This window comes from Engystomops pustulosus, chromosome 3 (genome assembly GCF_040894005.1).
Source record: "Engystomops pustulosus chromosome 3, aEngPut4.maternal, whole genome shotgun sequence".
NCBI lineage: Eukaryota > Metazoa > Chordata > Amphibia > Anura > Leptodactylidae > Engystomops > Engystomops pustulosus.
This window is the reverse complement of record NC_092413.1, coordinates 92,941,599-92,964,099: the sequence shown is the minus strand read 5'-3', so window position 1 is coordinate 92,964,099 and position 22,501 is coordinate 92,941,599. Positions and strand designations below refer to the sequence as shown.

At 38.6% G+C, this 22,501-nt stretch overlaps 1 protein-coding gene across 1 annotated transcript; it reads left to right on the top strand.

Moving 5' to 3' along the window:
* The first annotated feature begins 811 nt into the window (after window positions 1–811).
* Window positions 812–22,412, top strand: LOC140121631 (uncharacterized). Its single transcript, XM_072141458.1, has 14 exons — window positions 812–1,243; window positions 6,340–6,459; window positions 7,086–7,205; window positions 8,042–8,161; window positions 8,238–8,360; window positions 8,601–8,683; window positions 12,968–13,093; window positions 16,101–16,146; window positions 16,358–16,491; window positions 17,794–17,922; window positions 18,750–18,864; window positions 19,437–19,571; window positions 20,833–20,952; window positions 21,765–22,412. The coding sequence occupies exons 1-14, from the start codon at window positions 1,018–1,020 to the stop codon at window positions 21,899–21,901; spliced, it is 1,734 nt and encodes a 577-aa protein (XP_071997559.1). The 5' UTR covers window positions 812–1,017; the 3' UTR covers window positions 21,902–22,412.
* The last annotated feature ends 89 nt before the right edge of the window (window positions 22,413–22,501 follow it).

Here is a 22,501-nt window from a genome sequence, read left to right as displayed (position 1 = left end):
GACTATTGGCAACACAGATATATCATTTTATCCTAAAAATGCTTGGTGCTGACTCATCTGACTCTACTGTAAAATAATTATAGATTGAATATATAGAAGTCTCTAATGTGTATCACCACCAGAAAGTCTCAACACTTCTCACTGCTGTCTATGCGATTTTGTCTGCCATATACTGGCAGTCCCCAGGTTACGTACAAGATAGGGTCCGGAGGTTTGTTCTTAAGTTGAATTTGTATGCAAGTCGAAACTGTATATTTTACAATTGTAGATCCAGACAAAAAAAAAATTTTGGCCCCAGTGACAATTGGAGTTTAAACATTTTTTGCTGTAATGGGACCAAGGAATATTAATAAAGCTTCATTACAGACACCTACAGCCGGGGACTATAGTAAAGCATCCAGAGAACGTCACCAAAGGTCAGAGGGGTCTGTCTGTAACTATGGGTTGTCTGTAAGTCGGGTGTCCTTAAGTAGGGGACCGCCTGTAATCTGTAATTTGTCTGTAGGACTTCAATATTAGGGAAAGCCCATATATATATGTGTGTGTGTGTGTACAGTATATATTTCGTGTTATTATACATATTTGTTGAAATATATTCATTATGAAAACCAATGTATAATTCCCATGTAATATTGCATGTATTGACCACTGCAGTTGGTTGTGCGGGGTGTGATATTAATGAAGAGTATTGTGAGGTGAATGTTGAGATATATTATTGTTTACAGTCCTTCCTTTGTTCATGGTATAACAGGAATATCCAGTTGTGTAGGGCTGAGCCAATGGGCAGCAGGCATGGTGCCGGGGGCGTGGCCGCGCATTACATCACTGTGTGCTGCTGTGGTTGTCCTACTGCGGAGGGCTCCGGTGACTTCACTCCTCTTTGTCTGCGGATGATGTGAGCTGCTCGGCCGCTCATGTATCGGTGACTGGAAAAAGCAGTGCTGCCGGCGGTATAGCGTGTGCACACGGTCGTCTCCGCTTCAGTCTTCTCCTCCACTCACCACCAGCAGCAGCAGAATGGGGCGCCTGTGCGAGAGGTGTGCGCAGCTGCTGCAGGATTTTGGGAACTTTGTCCGGAGTACGGCTTCCAGGGTAGCGGAGCGCATCAAGGAGCTAGCGGCTGAGCTCAGGGAGTGCTGCTGCCTGACCTCCAGGAAGACCAAAGTGAAGCAGCTCTACGAGCCCGTGCTCCCCCAGCACGAGAGGGAGGCTGCCGAGGAGTTCCTCAAGCACCTGGAGATAGGTAATGGCCACACAACACGGGGGGAAGGGCGCCACACGTGTGGATTCACCTGTGAGGGACGGCTTAATATAGGCTCACGGGGCAGACATCTTTATCTAGGAATCAGCACTGACATACAATGGAACCAGAGGAGACACACACAGCGAGGTGCTGATGTCTAGAAGGATATGGCAGTATTTGTGTCTTTCTATTGTATAATGATGAAATATTCTGGTGCTGAATCCTCCAGATGTTGTATATTTACATATGACAATTAAAGATGGCTGGCTTCTCATTTACCTCCCCCAGAATTGGAGGCTGCAGCCACAGCCATTTTAACAGCATTGGATGGGGATGTTTCCATTTTAAGCTTTATTGTCTTCTTGTATGTTAGAATTAGTTAAATTTTTGCTTGATATGTTTGGTAACATTTTATGAACCTGGTTCTAAACTTCACACACGGCTGATCATCCTATGGAATTGCTATACTGCTAGCACTGATAGTGTTGATAGCTAGAAGCATTTGTGAAGTGGATGACCTTTACCTATTATAGCCACAGGTTTTTTCCATGTGTACAGATTAGATCACATTGAAAATGTGTATTCTATAAAGTGTGATAAGGCTTTGACTTGTAGAAGCCCCATAAAAATGGAAATATAAATAACCTAATATTCACCCATTTGGTCAGTCACCTCCAATTTTAGGTACATCTCTCGATATATGTATAGGTTATACTGTTATTCATGTCTGGAAATGCTTTACTCCTCAGTCTATTCTTGTATAATCCCTTAAAATGCTTTAGTTTTGTGCAGACAAAGAACATATATTGGTCAATCCTGCAACTTTGCAATGTACTAAATAAGAAAAAGAAATAATGGAGTCCAATAGAAACACTTGACTCTGGACATATTTAACAGAAAGTTCAGAACTTAAGATTTTTTTTTTTTCGTAGACAGTAATGTGCAAGCGCAGGAAGTAGGATTGGCTTTCAGGGACAATGTCCCTTAAGGATAGTGTGCAGAATGAAGTCACAGCACAGAAATAATACAGTGCAGGGATAATGCAGATGGTGATGTCACAGTAGTAGGCTGATGTCCTGTATGAAGTTACAGCACATACCAAATACAGGCAGTGGCATCAAATTGTTTGTGTGATGCTGTACACTCAGTGCTTAATGTAACTACATAGTAATGGTATGAAACTTAATTCTGCTTCATGTGGACAGTAGAAATAACCTTGGATGTCATACAAAAATGTAGAATGGATTTGCAATTTTCCTGATCTCTAGCTGCTTCTTATCAGTAGGGATGAGACCTCTCAGCTGTTGGGCGTAACAGCCAGGGGAAGCTGACAAAGCAGCTACTATGGGGTCAATGTTTTGTATGTTTTCTTTACCAGAGTTAAAAATAAACACTATTGTTTGTCAGGAAATAAAAACACTCTTCTTTACTTCCAAAGGCTAAAATAATTCCAACAGCTATGCTCACTCACTACTCTGGGATAGGAGGCTGAGTGATCCTTTTAAACTGCCAGACACTAGATCTATATTTTAGCTACTCATTCCTCCCTGAGTCTGCCTGCACCCCAGCTAGGATGCTGCAATACCTTTAGTTTCATCATTACTAGAAAACCCCCATCCTAAAGATACTCCTTCATAGACCTTTAGGGCCTGGCAAATGCACATTATCTAACACTTTAGGAGCAATCTATGATACACTTATGGCGGGAAGGTTTTTTTTTTCCCATGCACTATGGATTACAGCAGATGGACTATTTCACACTATTCTTGTTGTATATGTAATTGGACATCAACCCCACTATTATCTATGCCACCAGGAGCACTTGGCGCTTTATAAGAGTCCTCTGCACTTTTACATTATTTTTTTTTTTTTTTTAATCTTTACAAAGTGCCCCAACACTATGATCAGAAAAGGCTGGCAGCATTACTAATAACTTGCACACTAACATCAGTCAGTGACACAGACATTACTGTCATCTAGTATCCCAAAGGATACGATCTGTTCCATCAGGAAGAAGACTGTACAACTTCTGTGGCCATTACTGCTGAAATTGCCACCAATTGTCTTATCTCCACACTGCACCCTTTTAAAGATACTACAGTCACTTACACAGTCTATTTGTACACAGCCACCCGCGGTCTATAAACAGTCCTCCTGCAGCTTGTTTACATGGAGTACCCCCCCCCCCCCCAGTCTATTTATATATCCCCCCCACCCCCATGTCTATTTAAGTGCCGCCCCCACTCCACAGTTTATTTACAGCATTGAACCCCCCCCCCTTCACCACTGTCTACATAAAGCCCCCTCTCCAGTTTATATACAGCCCCCCCTATAGTGTATTTAAATGCAAACTAACAAACTGTTGCAGATGATGTGTAGGTGTGTGTGTGTTTTTAAATGTAGCAGACTCTCAGCCTCCGTTCACACGTTGTGTTTCATGTAATGTGAAAGGCAGGGAGTATATTTGTATGTTTACCATGCGTTTGGCTGCTTTTAATCCATTTCACTTGTGCCTACACTTCTAGAAATGAAGATAAACTGATGCAAACCAGCCAAACGCATGGTTAACATACAAAAACGGATGCGTTTTCAGTTCGTTTAAAAACGGACCAAGAACGTGACATGTGGCAGCACCTTAAGCCTGCATTCACATTATGCATTTGCATTGCAATATGTTAGTAGCAACATGTTTTGCCTTTTAACTCTTTAACACCACAGTGTTTTTAACTTTTGAGTTTCATTTATCACTCCCCACCTTAATATATCCGTGTACAGAAGTATATGAGGGCTTGATTTCTGTTTAACATATTGTACTTCTGAGTGATGGTATTTCATATACCATGCCGTGTACTGGAAAGCTGTAAATAAATTCCAAATGAAAGTGAAATTTATGAAAAAAGGCATTTTGTGCAATCTTCTTGTGGTACTTCCAATGTACCATACTGCAGTATATGGGGGATTTTCATGCAAAAATCGGGATGTAAATACTGTAAGCCAAGGTCTTACAGACTGTAAGCCAAACCTCGTGACTCCTCAATTTCCATAACTACAACTCCCACATAAATGGGGCATCTTTTAGTGATAAGACTACATTAACTGGTAAAGACCTTGGCAGAAATACAGACAGTCCCCGGGTTACATACAAGATAGGGTCTGTAGATTTGTTCTTAAGTTGAATTTGTATGTAAGTCGGAACTGTATATTTTATCATTGTAATCCCAGACAGAACTTTTTTTTTTTGATCTCTGTGGCAATTGGATTTTAAAAATGTTGGGTTGTCATAAGAATCAGGATTAACACTAAAGCTTCATTACATATGCCTGTGATAACTGTTATAGCTATTTATTGTAGCCTAGGACTAAAGTACAATAAATTACTAATATCCGGTGGTCCGTTTGTAACTAGGGGTCGTATGTAAGTCGAGTGTTGTTAAGTAGGGGACCACCTGTATATTGTCTAAATTAGTGTCCCGTTCCCGCATTTGTACAATTTATTTTGTCCTCGTGATCACGCTGGCACTGTCTGTGCCAACTCAATCTGCATCTTTTTCATACAGCCTGATCCATGCTGCCTCTGTCCAGCAGGGAGATTGCTCCTTGCTTGGCAGTTTGACCCTTTAACAATCGCAATTGAGTATGATTGCAGCAGCTAAGGAGAGAGACAGAGGGAACGGGGTGATCACGTGGTGCCAGGGGGTTGACGAGGCAGCCGGTAGTCTGTACCGGTGGCCTATGAATATAGTTTTCCTTATTACTCTAGCAGTTCTAAGATATGGTGGGTACGGAAAGTATTCAGAAGAACCCTTTACATTTTTCACTCTTTGTTTTATTGCACTTTTTTTTTTCTTTCGTTCGTTGATGTTCACTCTACGCCCCATGTTGACAGAACAAACGGAATGGTACATATTTTTGCTAATTTATTATACAAGAAGAACTGAAATATCACATGGTGATAAGTATTCAGACCCTTTGCTTAGTATTGAGTAGAAGCACCTTTTGAGTAGTCTTGGGAATGTTGCAACACGTTTTTCACACTTGGATTTGGTGATCCTCTGCCATTCTTTCTTGCATATCATCTCCAGTTTCCTCAGGTTGGATGGTGAACGTTGATGGAAGCCATTTTCAAGTCTCTCCAGAGATGCTCAATTGGGTTTAGGTCAGGGATCTGGCTGGGCCAGTCGAGAATGGTCACAGAGTTGTTCTGAAGCCACTACTTTGTTATTGTAGCTGTGCGCTTAGGCTCTTTGTCTTGTGGAAAGGTGAACCTTCAGCCCAGTCTGAGGTCCAGAGCACTCTGGAAGAGGTTTTCATCCAGTATATCTCTGCACTTGGCCGCATTCATCCTGTCCCTGCAGCTGAAAAACACCCACATAGCATGATGATGCCACAATGTTCATTGTATTCCTACTATCAAAATGGTCTCTGACTCTTACACACCGAGCCTGGTACAGATCTTGCAGAATTTCTGGCCTCATAGTTTCACAGAGACTCCAGTAGGAGTGGATTGGTGCCAGCCAAAGGCATCACAGGTGCCAGCATTTATCGCTGGTGTTAACAGTTGTGTTTGCTGCCTTATGCCGCAAACGCCTAGTATGTATGAAGAAGGGTCCAGCCCATGAGTCCTCATTATACATCCTTAACAGCTACGTGAAGTTGGGAAACATCATGGTGCGGTAAGGGGTTAACATTAATACTAATGATTAACAATCCTACACATAATGTTGCTACTTACAATACACATGGGTTTAGGTGACAAACAACTATGGGACTGGGGATGCGCTTTTTCAAAACGCAATGGAAACTCGTCATGGGAAGGGAGCCTCAGCTGCTTATATTTCTGCAATTTTATTTGCTGTTTTTCTAGCCATGAACATGATCTGTTACTCTCCACCATTAACCCATTTTTGTAATTTAAATTTTTTTTATATTATTTTGTACCCTAGTCTCTGGGTGAATGACTGCAGTCTTTTATTGTATCTGGAGACTATTTAAAAGCTATATAGTGTAATTCAATAGTTAAACTAATGTAAATAAATTTAAATATTTGACAAATGCCCTTCAAGCGGGTCACAATTCTATATTTATTTTATTTTTCAGGACCTAAAGAATGGCCCCCGAGTAAAGAGACCCTGGATGCACTGATGACCGTTGCTTTTTCAGAAAGCACTGAACTCCAACACTCTGCTGCACTGTACTACTTGCATATAAGTCAGAACAGTAAGTAACTATGTAGCATATACATCCGAATATGTTTACTGATACTTATGCTTTTCCGCTGATATTATTTCTGGTATGTTTTAGTGGCTTCATGTAGGCCCTCAATCTAAATACATGAAATAACCCTGCACATGATGAAATGTGTTAGTCTTTCATTCATGGAAATGTAGGACTATCTACTTGCATGTAAATGTTTCCGTCATCAAACCATCAGATGGTCCACATGTCATACCATGCATGGTACAAGGTAGTATGAACTTACTGAATTTTAACAAAAATATAAGTGAAAAAGAATCCTTACCTTCATAAAGTCCTTCCCAATGTATATGCTGTTAAATTTATAGCATAGTTCGATTTGTGAATAAGTTTTGGCGCACATTTAGATAAGGCACGTCTGCTTGAAGCCTCATTATTTGACATTGCAGTGAATATCAGCAGGAAAACATGTGCAACATCAAACAGGGATATGAAAAGTAAAGAATTATTTTTTGGTCACATGTTGTTATATTTAGATTAAACATTTAGCCTTTGTAAATTGTAGCTGATTACATTGACAGACTGTTACCTCCATACATGATGTTTATAATACTTTTTTTTTTTTTTCTCTAAAATTATTTTATCTATAGTGACTACCCAGCTGCCACCAAAGTTGCTGGAGCCATACCTGCCATTGCTGCAATCCAGTGACTTGGAGGTTCAGCAGATGTCGTCTTTATCGCTTGTTAACTTTCTGCTTCAAGGAAATGGTAAGTTACAAATAATTATGTAAAAGGACCTTGACACCAATCTGTAGATTATGTAGATCCGTAGTTGCTTTATTCTATTTTCTGAGCTCTAGTAACAGTATTTAGTGCTGACCTTGAGACCTTGTATACTTGGGACATAACACATTTTTAGATGCCCAGTTCTTTTCATTCCTCTGTAGTAGAGCCACTCTTATAGACTCCCAAACACATTTGGTAGTTGACTGGTCTGATAAACATCTCATTCTTAAAAATATTGTTTTTAATATGAAGTAGTAGGAATGTGTGTATATACAGGCGGTCCCCTACTTAAGGACACCCGACTTACAGACAACCCATAGTTACAGACGGACCCCTCTGCCCACTGTGACCTCTGGTGAAGCTCTCTGGATGCTTTACTATAGTCCCAGACTGCAATGATCAGCTGTAAGATGCCTGTAATGAAGCTTTATTGATAATCCTTGGTCCAATTACACCAAAAATTTTGAAACTCCAATTGTCACTGGGGCAAAAGAAAAAAAATTGTCTAGAACTTCCATTATAAAATATACAGTTTCGACTTACATACAAATTCAACTTAAGAACAAACCTCCAGACCCTATCTTGTATGTAACCCGGGGACTGCCTGTATTTAGGACCCTACAACTTTAGCATTGAACACACTGCCAGAAGCTAGGCAGATGAGGGTAGTCGTAGAATGTATGGAACAGTAGACCCCCTTTTTAAAAATAAATAAAAACTGTTTAAAATGGTTTAATTAAAGCGATGGACTTATTTGTACAACACAATATTTCATGTCTTTTTGCTTAAAGAATATATAACGTAATCTCTCCTTACAGTGAATAAAGAGCAAGTGGTCCACGTGGGGCTACTTGAACCAATACTGGAGATGCTGGAGTCTGGTGATTCAGCAATACAATGTAATTCCTGTGCTTGCATCATGACTTTGGCTATATCAGGTGAGGATTTTAAATTGCCTTCAATAAATATTTTTATTTATTTATTTTTCTCTAATATATATTCTCTTCTTTCCAGAATACAATTGTGAGACCATTGGTCTTACTGGAGGGTTTATGCCTCTGCTTACGTTGGCAAAGTCCTATGATCCCAGGGTGCAACAGAATGCAGTGGGAGCGATTCTGAACTTGACTCGATCAGGTTATTGTACAAATATTTACTTAAATTTACATTAATGCCATTTCTATTTAAGCAACATCTCTACATTCATGGTTTCTGTCTCGTCGCAGATGGCACTTCCCATTGAGACAACTCTTTTAATTGTAAATGTTTTGATTCGGTAGACCATAGTAACAATAGTAAAATTTCTTAATAATTTATATAGTTAAACGTGTTATTTGCGAGTATGGTGGTAATATACCATATGTTATATGTTTACAGAGAGGATCAAAAGCATAATGTGCCATGAGGGAGCACTGCCAGTCCTTACCCTCCTCCTACAGTCAGCAGATGCGGAAATCCAGGTATTTGAACCATTATGTATGGTGATGAATCTAGAGACTGTGGAATATGTAAAATATATTTATGTAAAATATATATATTCATGTATATATAAAACTTGTAAAATATACAGTGTTAGAAATTCTTCAGTCTTTTTAGATTTTTATTGTACTGTATATTGGCATGTAAAATTCCTAAAAATTATGAATACTTGTCTGTAGAATTGCCTCCATTGGATTTTGTAGTGTTTACATCCAGGTCACTAGAGCAGTTTAATTGCCTCTGAACTTTGTACTTTCTTATGTATTGTCATCCGAAAGCTGCATGCTCTGCCAACTTTTAATACACATTTAGTCTGTGTTGGCTGAATATAGCAATATGTTAGAAAAAAAAGCCGGCTGTAGAGGAAGATACCACAAATATTATCTGAACCTCTGCAACAGATGTCATAGAGGTATCAATGTCGGTAAATAAGTGACTGGTAACATGTACACCCGACTGAGCAAAAGGTCTGGCAGATCCTAATGGATTTATAGATTAATTACTACTAAAGTATTTCTTTACATTCCGAGAAAAGGTCATTCAGGTAGAAAAGTCAGAGATTATATCGGTAAACTGCACCTGTAGTGTCCTAATGTTTAGCCCAGACAAAGATTATACATGAACCCAAGCAACTAGAAATAAAGTCATGTATAAAGGCGGGTATCTAGGCTCAGCTCTGTATATGTGTGCTCATTACTTTCAGTGGTGCACTTTATGTTGTCAAGAAGCTTCTTGTTGATCAATAGGTTGCTATTTGCTGGGCAGAAGAAATACTTAATCAAATAAAGGATAAATGGACTTTATCCTGCCAGATAGCAAGCAGTATGTTAGTTTCCAGTGGCGTGTGTTTTATCCTTTTCTTGTCTTTGTAATGATTAAATGTTCTTGGAAGCCTTCCTTCTCACATTATGAAATTTGGACCTAAACGTGGATGTTGCATCTGCAAAGTGATAGTTAAACAGACAATTGTTTAGTTCTACCTTGTATGATATCATCAACATTAATTTGCCTGTAATGCCTCAGATGTGGACTATACCAGAGGGCCTTATTCAAGTCACTTTGATTCATGAATACAGTTTGGCACTGTTGTTCTGTGGGGAAAGGGACTCATTGTATCTTATATTGCTACGATGCTTCCCGTCCTCAGTACTGTGGTCAGTCTGTGAACGACCCCAGTCATAAGCTCTGGTCCTTCAAGAGACTTTAAGGCTAGAAGCATAAGACTGAAGCGCAGCCTTTACAGTCCTTTGGCTACCATTGGAAAAAATAAAATTATTCTGCTTGCTTTGAAGGGATGGGTACTTAGTTTTTGTCTAACAAACACTACATCTCACGAAAGATTACGTTAACATATTATTATAACAGAATTTATAAAGGAAATCTACCTTCAAAATCAAGCATGATAAACAGGAGGCACTTACTCCAGCCTGTGAAGCTGCATTATGGAGGGGCTCAGGTAACAGCCTCAGATAAGCAACATTTTTAAAGTTGATTTTTAGGAGGAAGGAGGCCATGGATAACAAATGTAAGATTATTACAGTCATGGTGCCTCAGTATGTAAGTAAGTGTCCCTGGTTTCTCATGATTGATTGTGATGGTAGATTTCACTTGTATAACTCCCGATATCCTTCATAATGTGCTAATGATGTTAAGACATGTTTCAGTCCCATTTATTGTTTGTTTACTGTACATCGGTCATTATCCTTTAAACTGACAGCCAATTTTAGTTTCTAACATCTACCGTATCTGTCTGTTTTGCCCCTAAGTTGGAAATTATTTTATTTTGTAACTATTGGTGCTGTTTTTGTTCCTTTAAAAAAAAAAAAAAAAAGTAAAAAGATGGAAAAATAAAGAAGTTCTCTATGTGCATTGTTTGATATTGACTTGTCTAGAACATGTGAGCAACATGTATAAAGGATTTGCATTGTTGCTAGATCCAGGCCATGGTTGCTCTTTGTACTTGGCATGTTGTGAAGGAATTAAGGTGTGATCACAACAAAAAAAAAATGCCATCAGAGTTCTAAAGAATGCAAAAGGGATCAAAGAACATTTTAGGTGTATCTCCTATTTACAAGAGTGTGTCATTGTGCTCAATGTTGGGTGGTGAATAAGTTGTAGTCATTTCTGGTGTCCACCTATTCCATACTGCCAATTACTACACCACTTGATAAACAGCTTTGTAAGGGTAATCCAGAGGCACAACTAAATACTTCTATAATACGTAGCGCATAACTGTCATTCTCAGCCTAGATCCGAAGCAGAATGATGCTACCATGTCCAAAAAAAACTATGCCGGGTTAGATGGTGACCCAGGTAAAATGTTTGAACCTGTGGTTCTGGATAAAGCAGGCACACTAGAATAGTTTAAGTTGAAGTATCTTTTCAACTTGAAAATATCTTTTCTTTCTTGCTAATGGAACAGATTTATTGAAAAGTGGCCAACCCCTTAAATTTATTGGTAAAGCTCTGTTAGTGTGACTAATGCTGACACCACATTTATAAGACGTATAGGTTTAGGGATAACAAAACCCTTAAAATATGTTCTATATGTTTAATTTACATGAGCCATAGCTGGAGGGTTATGGGAATGGACACATGTTTGGATGAAATGAATCTAATTAGTATACAGGATGCTCATTGTTTCTGCTGATTGTAACATGAATGTGTCTGTGAGGATCACAGTTATCTCTTGCAGATGCTAAGTAGTAGTGTAAACAATAGGTTTAACTTCAGACTCAGAAGTGTAAATGCTAAAAAAAGGCCACCCTCATGCTTTATTTACATGTTAGAATAAAGTGGCTGTTGCTCCAAATTGAAAGTCAGTGGGGGGCATTTATTAGGCCGCATCTTGGGACAGTTCTATGACCTTTGGAGCACTGCTGCCAAATTTGGCCTTTTCATAAATCTGAATGCAGTGTTCTTATTCTGTGCTTGCTGACTGCAGCTTTAAAAATATTGTATAAAAAGTCTATTATTAGTGGTCACTATTAGACTTGCATATTAATATCTATTGTAACGTAACATAACATAACATTATTAGAACTGTAAATTTTGTTTATTGTAATTATTAGTACATGGGGGAACATTGCTTCCAACTTTCAAATCCGACCCAGTAAGAAGGGCTTAAATTACAATTTTAACCTGGCTATGCAAGTTAATAAAACAGATTGACACCATTGAGAATCTAAACTATGAGCTATTCCATAAATCTTTTGAATATCCCAGCCATCTCCCACCTTGGGACACCTTAATACAGAGAGCAGCAAAAATAGTATGTCCATAGAATAAAGTCTTGTTAGGCAGGAGGCGAAAAATGCTGTAGGTTATATATTGTGTATTGGTAGGCATCAAAAAGCATTGCCCTCCAATATATACCTGGAAATTCTTTGGCCGTATTTCAGAAAAATATAGCAATGTGTGGACTTTAGGGCACTCCTTGGAGCCTTAATGGGGTATATGTAAATTTTGTTGCTTTCTTTGCATTTTTTGCCACTACATGGGCATTGCAAGTCTCTATATTGGTATGGTATGATACACATTTACTATGCTTCGTGCGTCAGTTTTCTGGTGGACTTGCACCACATCTGTGTTGCATGTGACCATTTTGTGGCTCAGCTGTACTATGCTTCATGCGACATAAGTTTCTGCCCTGAAATGGGTGTTCCAGTGCTCAGTCGGACCGTGGACCACATTTAACATGTAAAGTCTGAGAGAAATGTGTTGCACGTCCTATTTGTAAGATGCCCGCAAAAAAAATTGGTGCAGTAAGGGGGCGCAAGATTCATGAAGAACGTGCACCAGAAATCCTGGATCTAGCACACTCTGCACACAGGAAAAGTGTGCATAGTACTCACTGCACTAAATGTGCCCCATTGTCTATGGACTAAATAGTCCATAGTTTTCTAAAGAAAAGCAGATGAAAGGTTTAAAGTTTATAACTACTAAGCACTATGGTATTATGTACTGAGATATATATTAGAACAGATCATCAGGATTTCACATTTTCACCTAATGACAGGTGCCCATAACATTTTTAACATTTTATTCCCAATCTGCTGTTATAATAACATTACTGCTTCCACTCACTTCTATCAACTTTTAAAAGTATCTCCCTGCTGGCTCAGTGTCGGCAAACGGCATAGTCACCAGTCATTATCTGCACACAGCTCTAAAAAAACCTTACTTAAAGTATCTTTAATTTTAAAGAATGTAATAATTACGGTAGTTGCATGAAATGATGAAATAAATTCTCTCACTTATTCCAGTACTATAGCTGTGCTTCTTTGGGTAACATTGCTGCTAATTCAGAGTACCATAAAGCCATGCTCGCCATCGGGGACAAGTTCTTGCTTCGAATGCTGGTCTCTCTGATGTCTTCTACCGTTCAAAAGGTAAATGTTGCATGAACATACACCACATACTATGCAAGTGCACCTAAATTTTCACATTTATTAATTTTTGTGTTAACTAAGCCAACAAATAGTTGGTGTAAAATGAGACTAGACAGCCTTAAGCAAGCCACATTAATCATCAAGTTTAATTCAGAAATTTATAAGAAGTCTATAAATTGTTCACAGCCAAGTCAGTGACACTGCACCAGACAATGACTGAAAAATCTATAACATTACAAGTAGTGCAAAAACTCAATGTTATTTGTTTCTTGAAAAAAAAAAATTGTGTAAAATAAATAAAAAATGTATTATTTATACATAAAACATTTTGTTCATAGTTCATACACCTACTCCATCCATGCGTGCGGCTGCTTAAAATCCCTACAAAGAGGGGAAGGATTACTCTTCACAATGCTGGGTGGCGTATATTAAATACAGGAGGATGAGATGACCAGTACTAGTTCTGTGCGAGCCCCTGCTATTAGCGATCAGCTCCGTACCAGTACAGCGCTGAGTCGATGCCGGTTCGGCTCTGCATCAGAGCCAGACCGGCATCGGGAGTCACGGATTGTCACCGGTAATCTACCGCTGACATCCCCAAGTAGCACCCGTGGTCGGAGTGGGCTTTGATTGCGGGTTAGATGCCTGTTAGATGCCGTGGTCAGCGCTACCACAGCATTTAACTTGCCTTTGGGGGGGGCTTAACCCCATGCGGTGGGGAAGAAAGGTGGAAGAAATAAAGTTATTCACTAAAAAATAAATAAATCAATAAAAATGCCCATAAGCCCCAAAAACCTATAAAGAGACATACATAATGCACAAAAAGTCTAAATCCTAACACAATCCCCATATATATAGTATCACCACATCCGTAACAACCTATAGAATAAAAGTAAATATTGAACCTGTACAATAAACACCGTAAAAAACCCGTCAAATTATATATTTTTTTTACCTATTTAATCCCACAAAAAATGCAATAAAACTGATCAAAAAACATATGTACATACTGTTGCAAAGTACAACATGTCCTGCAAAAAAACAAGCCATCAACCAGCTCTGTAGCCAAAAAAGTAAAAATGTTATGCCATTTAGAAGACATCGCTGCAAAAATTATAGATTTTTCCTCAGACTAGGGATTTATTTGGCAAACCAAAAAAAATGGTAACACTGGAAAAGGCATCTCATCCTGCAAAAAAAAAAGCCATCACATGGCCCCAATAATTAAAAAGCTAAAGTTTTATAGCCCACAGAGCCAATGAGGAAACTAAAATCCGGGCAGCTGCAGGTCCCTCCTGCGCCCATAAAACAAGCAACGTCTTTTTATCTTTTGGAAATGTGTAAATTTTAGGGTTAAATGAACGTTGGCAAACTTTTCAACAAATGTTTTTAAGTTTTGTGTTTATTTACAAAATTATCAGCCTACATTTGCCACTAAGGCTACATTCACACACATGTATGGGGGACGTATATACGATATACGCCCCCCATACACTTCTATGGGCTCACAACCCTGTACGGGAGCAGTATGGTGCACCACACGTGCACATGTCCTATCTTTTCCCATATTACGGCGCCGTGCGCCATATCTTCCTATATCTTCCTATGTATGCCCGCCGTACTACGGTACGGCGGGCATACATCGTGTGAATGTAGCCTTAAGTGAAGTACAGCATGGGGAAAAAACAATCTCAGAATCGTTTTGATAAGGAACAGTGTTCAAAAGTTATAACCATATAAAGCGACGCATGTCAGAATCCAAAAAATGGGGCTGAGCCTTAAGCTGTAAAATGGCTGCGTCCTTAAGGGGTTAAACCTTGAGCTCAGGAGTCCAAAACCTTTAACATGTTGCAGCAAAGGCTTTCCGGTAACACCCGTGATTGGTGCCAGCACCGATCACGGGTGTTTTCCCGCTGATTGCCAATGAAGCTGGCAGCGGCTTCAAAAAGATGGCGGCGCATGGATGCTGCCATCTTGCCAAGGATCGTTGCTCCCCGTGACGTCATCGGGGAGCAGTGATGCCTCGCCATGACAGCTTTAGGTCTGTACTGTATTACGGCAGTATATGCTAGGATGGATTAGACAACCGAGGGTTAAAGTACCCTAGGGAGCCTGAAAAATAGTAAAAATAAAAAAAGTTAAAAGTATAAAAATATAAATAAACTCAAATCACCCCCTTTTCCCTAGAACTGACATAAATAAACAGTAAAAATCATAAACACATTAGGTATTGTCGCATCCGAAAATGCCAGATCTATCAAAATAAGTTTTTCACTGCGTCTAACCCTGTAACGGAAAATAGCGCCCAAAGTCGAAGATTGCATTTTTATGCCATTTAAAAAAAAAAAATTTAATTCTCTAAAAAGTGATCAAAAGGTCGTACAGTCCTGAAAATAATAACATTGTAATCATCAAAAGTTGCAAAAAACGACACCTCCCAAAGCTCTGTAAAAAAAAAAAAAGTTAGTAGCGCCAGAAGATGGCAAAATCCCCCCCCCCCCCCCCCCAATTTTTTTTTTTTTTGTAAAGGAGCTTTTCATTTTTGTAAATGTATGAAAACATTATAAAACCTATACAAATTTGGTATCCCTTTAATCTACCGACCCAAAGAAAAAAGTAGACATGTAATTTGGGGCGTACAGTGAAATCCGTAAAATCCAAACCTACAAGAATACATCACGAATGAGTTTTTTCACCAGTTTCACTGCATTTGGAATTTTTTTTTCTTGCTTCCCAGTACACGGCATGGAATATTAAATACCACCATTTTGAAGTGTAATTTGTTACGCAGAAAACAAGCCGTCACACAGCTCTATACATGGAAAAATAAAAAAGTTATAGATTTTTGAAGGTGGGGAGTGAAAAATGAAAATGCAAAAACAAAATAAGGCATCGGCGGGAAGGGGTTAACCTGTAGCAGTGTAAACAGAAATTTCAAAATTGTAACCCATTTGCCTGTGTTATTTCCTTCCTTCTGACATTTTACTTTCATTTTTTTTAACAACAGGTCTCGAGCCAGGCGTGTCTTTGTTTGAATAACCTAGCTTCAAATGGTAAGAGTTTTTATTTGTTTATAAGTTACTATGAGCAGGATCTAATTCCTTCAGTGTTTTGTCTACTTTTTGTGGCTCACATTTACACCTGGAGTTTAGCCGCTGTATTTAAACTGTTGGGAACAAATATACTAAACAAATTATCAGCGACATCGTTTGTGCAAAATACATTTTTAATTGTTTATTCTGTCAATTTGTGTGTCTTTTAAAGCTGAAGTTCGGGGTCACCTTCTCAATATAGACTTCATGCCTTTATTCCCGGCTCTGCTGAATTCTAGCAATAAAGATGTCCGTCAAGCTTCCGTTACTCTTCTGTGCACCTTGTCCCATCCTCCAAGAAATTTGGTAACTATTTGCTATATATGTGTTTCTTATCCTTACTACACTGCCAGCACATTTCAGTGGGCAAGTAAAATAAATAAATTTATTTTATATTTTTAATATCTATTTATATATAATAAAATTTATTTATTTATTTTTGTCTTTCATGTGAACAGACTCTAAGCCTCATAAATGGTAAATTAGGTCCTGCAAAATTTTTACATGGTAGGATTGAAAAAAGCTCTAAAATGTCTTTAATCAAAGCATATCAATTATGCATTGGTATATTATGAGAAACGCCATCTATGTAAACTGGAGGTACAGTATGATCCTGAAACAGTCTTGTAAATAAAAATGAGATGGCACTACTATGTAAGATCAGTACCTAACCCTCCCCAATTTTGGCATCATCAAAAGTCCTTTATCAGACCAAGGCATAGAATACAAATGGTTACATAGTAAAATATATAGATGCTGTTCCCTCTAGTGGCCAGCAGTGGTATGTATAAAATTTGAAAAATAGCCCAAGAAACTTAAAATAGAAAGCACCCCCACCTCCTTAGAAGTACCTCATAATACTGTTATGTCATCAAATGTCATGCAGGACAGTAAGGGAATGCCAAAAGCTAAGGTCAGCTTTTTGGAAAGTTTAGCCACTGCTGCATTTACATACTACCCTGAGAAATGGAGATTGTGGGCTCATCCACTATCAAAGACCTTACCCCATTTGAATATATCTGCTTACATTGCACTACCATGAAAGGACCTCTGACATTCACCAACTCCTTGTACGTAAATAATTCCCCTTCTCTACGCAGATAATTGCTAGAAGATTCCAGTGAACTACTACCATACTGCTTCATATCCTTAACCCCGCAATCACTGATGTCTGTGGGCTTTGTCAGCCAGACAGTGCTTCCAACATCACATATTTAGGTTGTTGGCCGCAATAGCCAGTTTCTGGTCCACGATAGAAAGATTTCTGGAGAGGGTTATCAGTTAGCATCTCCTCTAAAACTCTTGACTCGTATTAAAGATGTGCTTTCTATGGAGTGTCTCTAAGCCACCATAACACACTTAGGGCTTAGGGACACACTTAACCCTCACTCTATTTGGAGTCCTCTTTACTGAGGGCTTGTAGTGATGGAGAGCATGCAACCTATGTTGGCTGCAGCCAGGCTGACATGGAAAAGGTAATAAGCAACTGTCTGGGTAAAGTTCTGTTTGGTGAAGTCGGTTATTGTTACATTTCCCATTAAGTATGTTTTACCGTGGTTCTTCTGCTGCTGGGATCCATCCATCCTATTTTTTTTTTTTTCCCCTCAGGATGCGTTCGTGTGTAAAGACATGCTACAACATTTAGCTATTCTGATGCAGATGGAAAGAGCAAATCATGTGGTTATTATTCATACATCCTGCATTATGGAGAATATATGCCGAGCCGGTGCCGTAGAGGTATGTGGTTTCCTATTAATAAGAACTACTTATGGGGATCAGGCAGTAGTAGTGATCTTGGTTTGTTTGTTATAGGTGTGTTTTATATTTTAGATTCTGAAAAGACTTGTAGTAGCTATGAGACAAATATGAGAGTTTCCTAAAGTTGCCCTTGTACAACTACATGCTAATAATATCAGTTGACATAATTTGGAAAAGAATAAGATGCCTATTTTTCTCAGTAGCAGCTTCTGTGTAGTACTAGTTTATGCAAGTTTTTATGAGGAGCCCTAGCAGTTACAACTTTAATGTGGGAGGTTGGCGTTTCCGTGCCCTAGATGTTGTCCTGTGAGTGCACTGCGTCATTGAGAGACTATGTATTGGGGGCTGTAGGCCCACTGGGGAATCGCCTGCTCCCAGCACAATATGCACTCTCCTGAAGCCTTTAGTTATATTCTCATTCAGTTAATATTAAAATAGTGTCACATTTCCTAATGGGGGGGGGGGGGGTTTACAATTTTGCCCTTTTCATTACAATATTGAGGGACCCAGACTACCGGACAGATTTTTTTTTTTTTTTTTTTTTTTTACCTATTTACCACCTATCCATGGGATACATTAGAAAAGTCATGTGGGTCTCCACACTGATCATAAGAAGGGTGTCTTGAGCTCCCTGTTGGAGTGGTGATGCTCAGCAAATTTACTACCCCTCCAATCATTGTCTAGAAGGCTGACAGTAATAGACACATGTGGGTAGGTGATAAATGCTGGTTGTAACCTTTATTGTGTAAAAAGAGGGCAATCATTGCATTTTGAGAACATAATTTTTTATTTTTTTTTCCCGTCAGGTCCTTGTGAGAAGCCAGTGCTTTGAAGAATTACTGCTTTCACTTCTTGACCCAATGAATGATGAGGAATCGATAGGCTTTGTTGTAGAATGCCTCGCAGAGCTAACTAAGCATGGTTGGTTTTTTCACATGTTTCATCTCAGTCTATTCTCACATTGCAGCATAGATTTGGTGTGCTTAGCGCACCATATTTACATATATTGTATTAACACACTTTACTGCAATGAAGGCTGACATTATAGATATTAACAGAGACCAGAAAATTGGTCACAACAAAATTCCTGAATGTGTTGTAATCAGATTACATTATATATCACCTATTTCTAATTTGCTTTTAGTTTCTAGTTTTATTTTCTTCTATTATTAGCACATGATTATAGGAGCTTCAGTAACCGCATCCAGTACTATATTTTTCAGCAGCTACATGGCCATAAGTAGCAATAGAGCCATGTCTAGAAAACACTCCATAGCCAGCACCAGACTGTGTAGATGGGTATAACAAAGTTGTGACATCTGTTAGTAATTTATTTATTGATGCTTTCTGTAAAGGTGTTATGTATGGTAATCCTGTCTGTGATGTACATACAAAGTGCCCAGAGTGAGAATTGCAGGATATAGTGCTTATTGACTGCAAAAATGTGACCATGTACTGTAAATTAAGAAATAACAAGGCTCATCATTTTGCAGAGTTCACACTGAAATATCTGTATGAAAGGAAGGGTGAATCACCCATCAAGTGTCTGGTGAGGATGGCAATGAACTTGGAAAACAAAGATCTCTCCTTTAAATCTGCCACTGTTATAAGAAATCTGTCACATTCCGGTAATGTACTTTTAAACCCTTTAATTGTGTCCAGCTTGCATGCAAGCTAATTGCATCCCATTGGATCCAGCCCACTATCCCTAATATCACAGAACAGCGGAATTGGTTAAACAACTATATTGGATTAGAAAGGGCCATATATAAAGAGAGGGGCGTTAAAGTTTCTTGTCATTTGGATGGCTCCCTGGCTTACCCTCATGTCCACTGCTGTGAACCATATCTCTATTACATAAAGGAACTAAAGGGTAGGGAGGGGCCTCCTTGGTTTGTCTTCATGCCATTCCCGCTGAAGATATAAGAATTGATGGGCTCCAGTCTGTTTAAATGCCATATTGTGAGGGGTATTATCAGATATCACAATCATCACCCAAACTATTCCATCCACTGGAGCCGATGCTGTCTTGTGCAATCAGGGTTGGTGGGTGGAGGGCTCGTTTACATGCAACTATGCTTTTTGTATATTGTACTTTATATAAATGTAATGTACATTTATGTTATGATTTAATAAAATTGTATCCAGCTTAAAACATTTAATACCCCCTTCCAATGAATATGTATGAGGCACTAGAAAGTGGCCTCCTACTATTTATAGCAAGTAAAACTGTAGGACTACCAATGTGATAAATGTGTGTTATCTATGAAAGTGACATCTTAACAAGTGAAGTCTGGGGTTGATCAAAGCTTGAGCGCCAGAAAACCTTTAAACCGTTGCAATTCCTGGAGCACAACTTTCTTATTACTATTCATACTAAACGTGCGAATAGAAAAACCTCTGAGACTTCAGCCTTTTCCTTACAATATGTGATTTGTTTGACATAACAAAAATAAATTAATTTAGACCACACTGTGAAAGCCATAACAAATCCTTTTAGAACTACTTAACTGCATATATCCCCAACCCTAGTACCCCCTCTGTGTGTCACAGCACAGAATATTCAGTGGTGCCACAAGGAGGTACAGTTTGAACCAAAGTGCAGCAGCAGTTTGGGGTTAAGTTTAAACATCGTGCAATAAGACTTCAGCACTACTCATGCCCATATATGCTGCTTATACTGTGCAAGGAATCCAAGAAGATGGTCCACCTTTTAAATCCATGCAACAACATTCTATAAATTTACTAATCACAATTATTCTGCTCATTTTCTGGAAGAAATCTGGAATTGCATTTAATATGGCCCCTGTGGTTGTGGTTATGCAACTCTTTTTATTTTTACTGTAAGAGGAATAAAAGTCTAATCTTTCTTTTGATTTTGTGGTATAGGTGCTTCAAATTTGAAATATTTTAAGGAAGAAGTCCAAGACTACCTCACGTGTTACCTTAGCCACCCAGAACTCCGATTCCAGCAGATGGCTATTTCCACCCTGTGCTCTCTAAGTGAAGGTATGCTGTGTTGCTTTACCTACTTGTCTCCAGAAACATTGTTGTAGTTGTGTGAATTACAAACTGACCTTAACGCCGAAGCCACTTTTCATCTTCCTGACACGGCTCATTTTTTAAAAATCTGCCCCGCGTCACTATAAGTGGTTATAACTTTGGAACGATTTAACATATCCAAGTGATTTTCCAATAGTTTCAAAATGTTAGTTGAAAAAATTTTGGTGGTATGTGTTGCGTTTTTATATATGAGAAAATCAGATATTTGGTTAAAATTTGGAAAAATTAGCGATTTTCGAAATTCAAAATGTTCTACTTTTTCTACACATAGTCATAACAGCAAAAACAAACTTGATAACTAACATTCACCAAATGTCTACTATGTGGTTTTCTACACATCATCTCATTTTTGTAGAAGGTTCTGGGGCCTTGAACGTTGTTTGCATCAGTTATGAGCCACTCCCATGAGTAGTCAAACATGCAGAGCAGGTGCATTTCTATCCATTATACCTTAACTAGCTGTAGTTGCCTCACCTGGTTTTGGCTCTCAATAACTGGATCACTTTTCAAGGTTTTCATAGAAATGACCAGAGGAATTGACTTCCTGCTCATGCACAAGGTTTGTGTCTGCTTTATATGGCTGAGGATCAGAAAGTAACTCAATAATCCTGCCAGTGGCTGTATTTATATCTTCACTTTGATTTACTACATTCCCTGGCTTCCGGGTGTGCCTGCCCTGGATCTTTCTATTGTCTGTTATAGGCTTGAGACAAGTTTGACTACTGTTTTATTTTAAACACTTTTTTTTTTTTTTCCAGATCCTAAATTTTCTGTGGCTATCGGTCAAAGCAGACTTAAAGAACAGCTTGAGGAAATCCGTCAGCAAACAGAAGCGACCCATGCACTACTCAAACGGACCATAAGTCAGACAGATAACTTAAACTTGAATGAATGATTGGTAACCAGTCCCTATATTATGTTTACATTGTTCTGGCTAGTGGGACTCGCAGCAATGAGCCTACTGACTGTTCTGTGTAGTGTTTTAATTTTCCAGGTAGGGAAGATATTTAGTGATGTGGATCTTAAGTGTTGGTGCATCCTCCTAAAAGTAAATTAGCAGAACACAAACCCTCCAAGCACATTCCTTCAGGAGGATAAGATACAAGAATTGACACCTCATCTCACAGTGAATCTATTGTCTTTGATTAGAAACCAACAAACTGTTCTGGTAAAAAGTGACATTTCAAACCTTAACTACATCTTCCAAACACATTCTTCCTTTTTATTTATTATAGCCTCTAGTGTAGATTTCGTTTAGGAACAGATTTTATGTTTTACCGTTTTGCATTTTATACCTGTTTTATTACTTTGTGTTTATTCCCAATGTACTGTAACCTTAAATATTGATATGGTCAAACTGTGAACCTGTGGAAAATTTTATCGAGTGATTAAATATTAAACTGAAACCTTGTTGTCTCCTGGTTTTGCCAAATACAGTTCTCATTGAATATGATGAGCTAACAAAGGAAAACACAATTAAACTCAATTAAACTCA

Excerpts from the sequence above, each read along its gene's own strand:
- LOC140121631 (XM_072141458.1), top strand. The coding sequence starts at position 1,018 with ATGGGGCGCCTGTGCGAGAGGTGTGCGCAGCTGCTGCAGGATTTTGGG. Across the intron at positions 1,244-6,339 it reads CCTCAAGCACCTGGAGATAG|GACCTAAAGAATGGCCCCCG; the intron begins GTAATGGCCACA and ends TTTATTTTTCAG. Across the intron at positions 16,492-17,793 it reads CCCATCCTCCAAGAAATTTG|GATGCGTTCGTGTGTAAAGA; the intron begins GTAACTATTTGC and ends TTTTCCCCTCAG.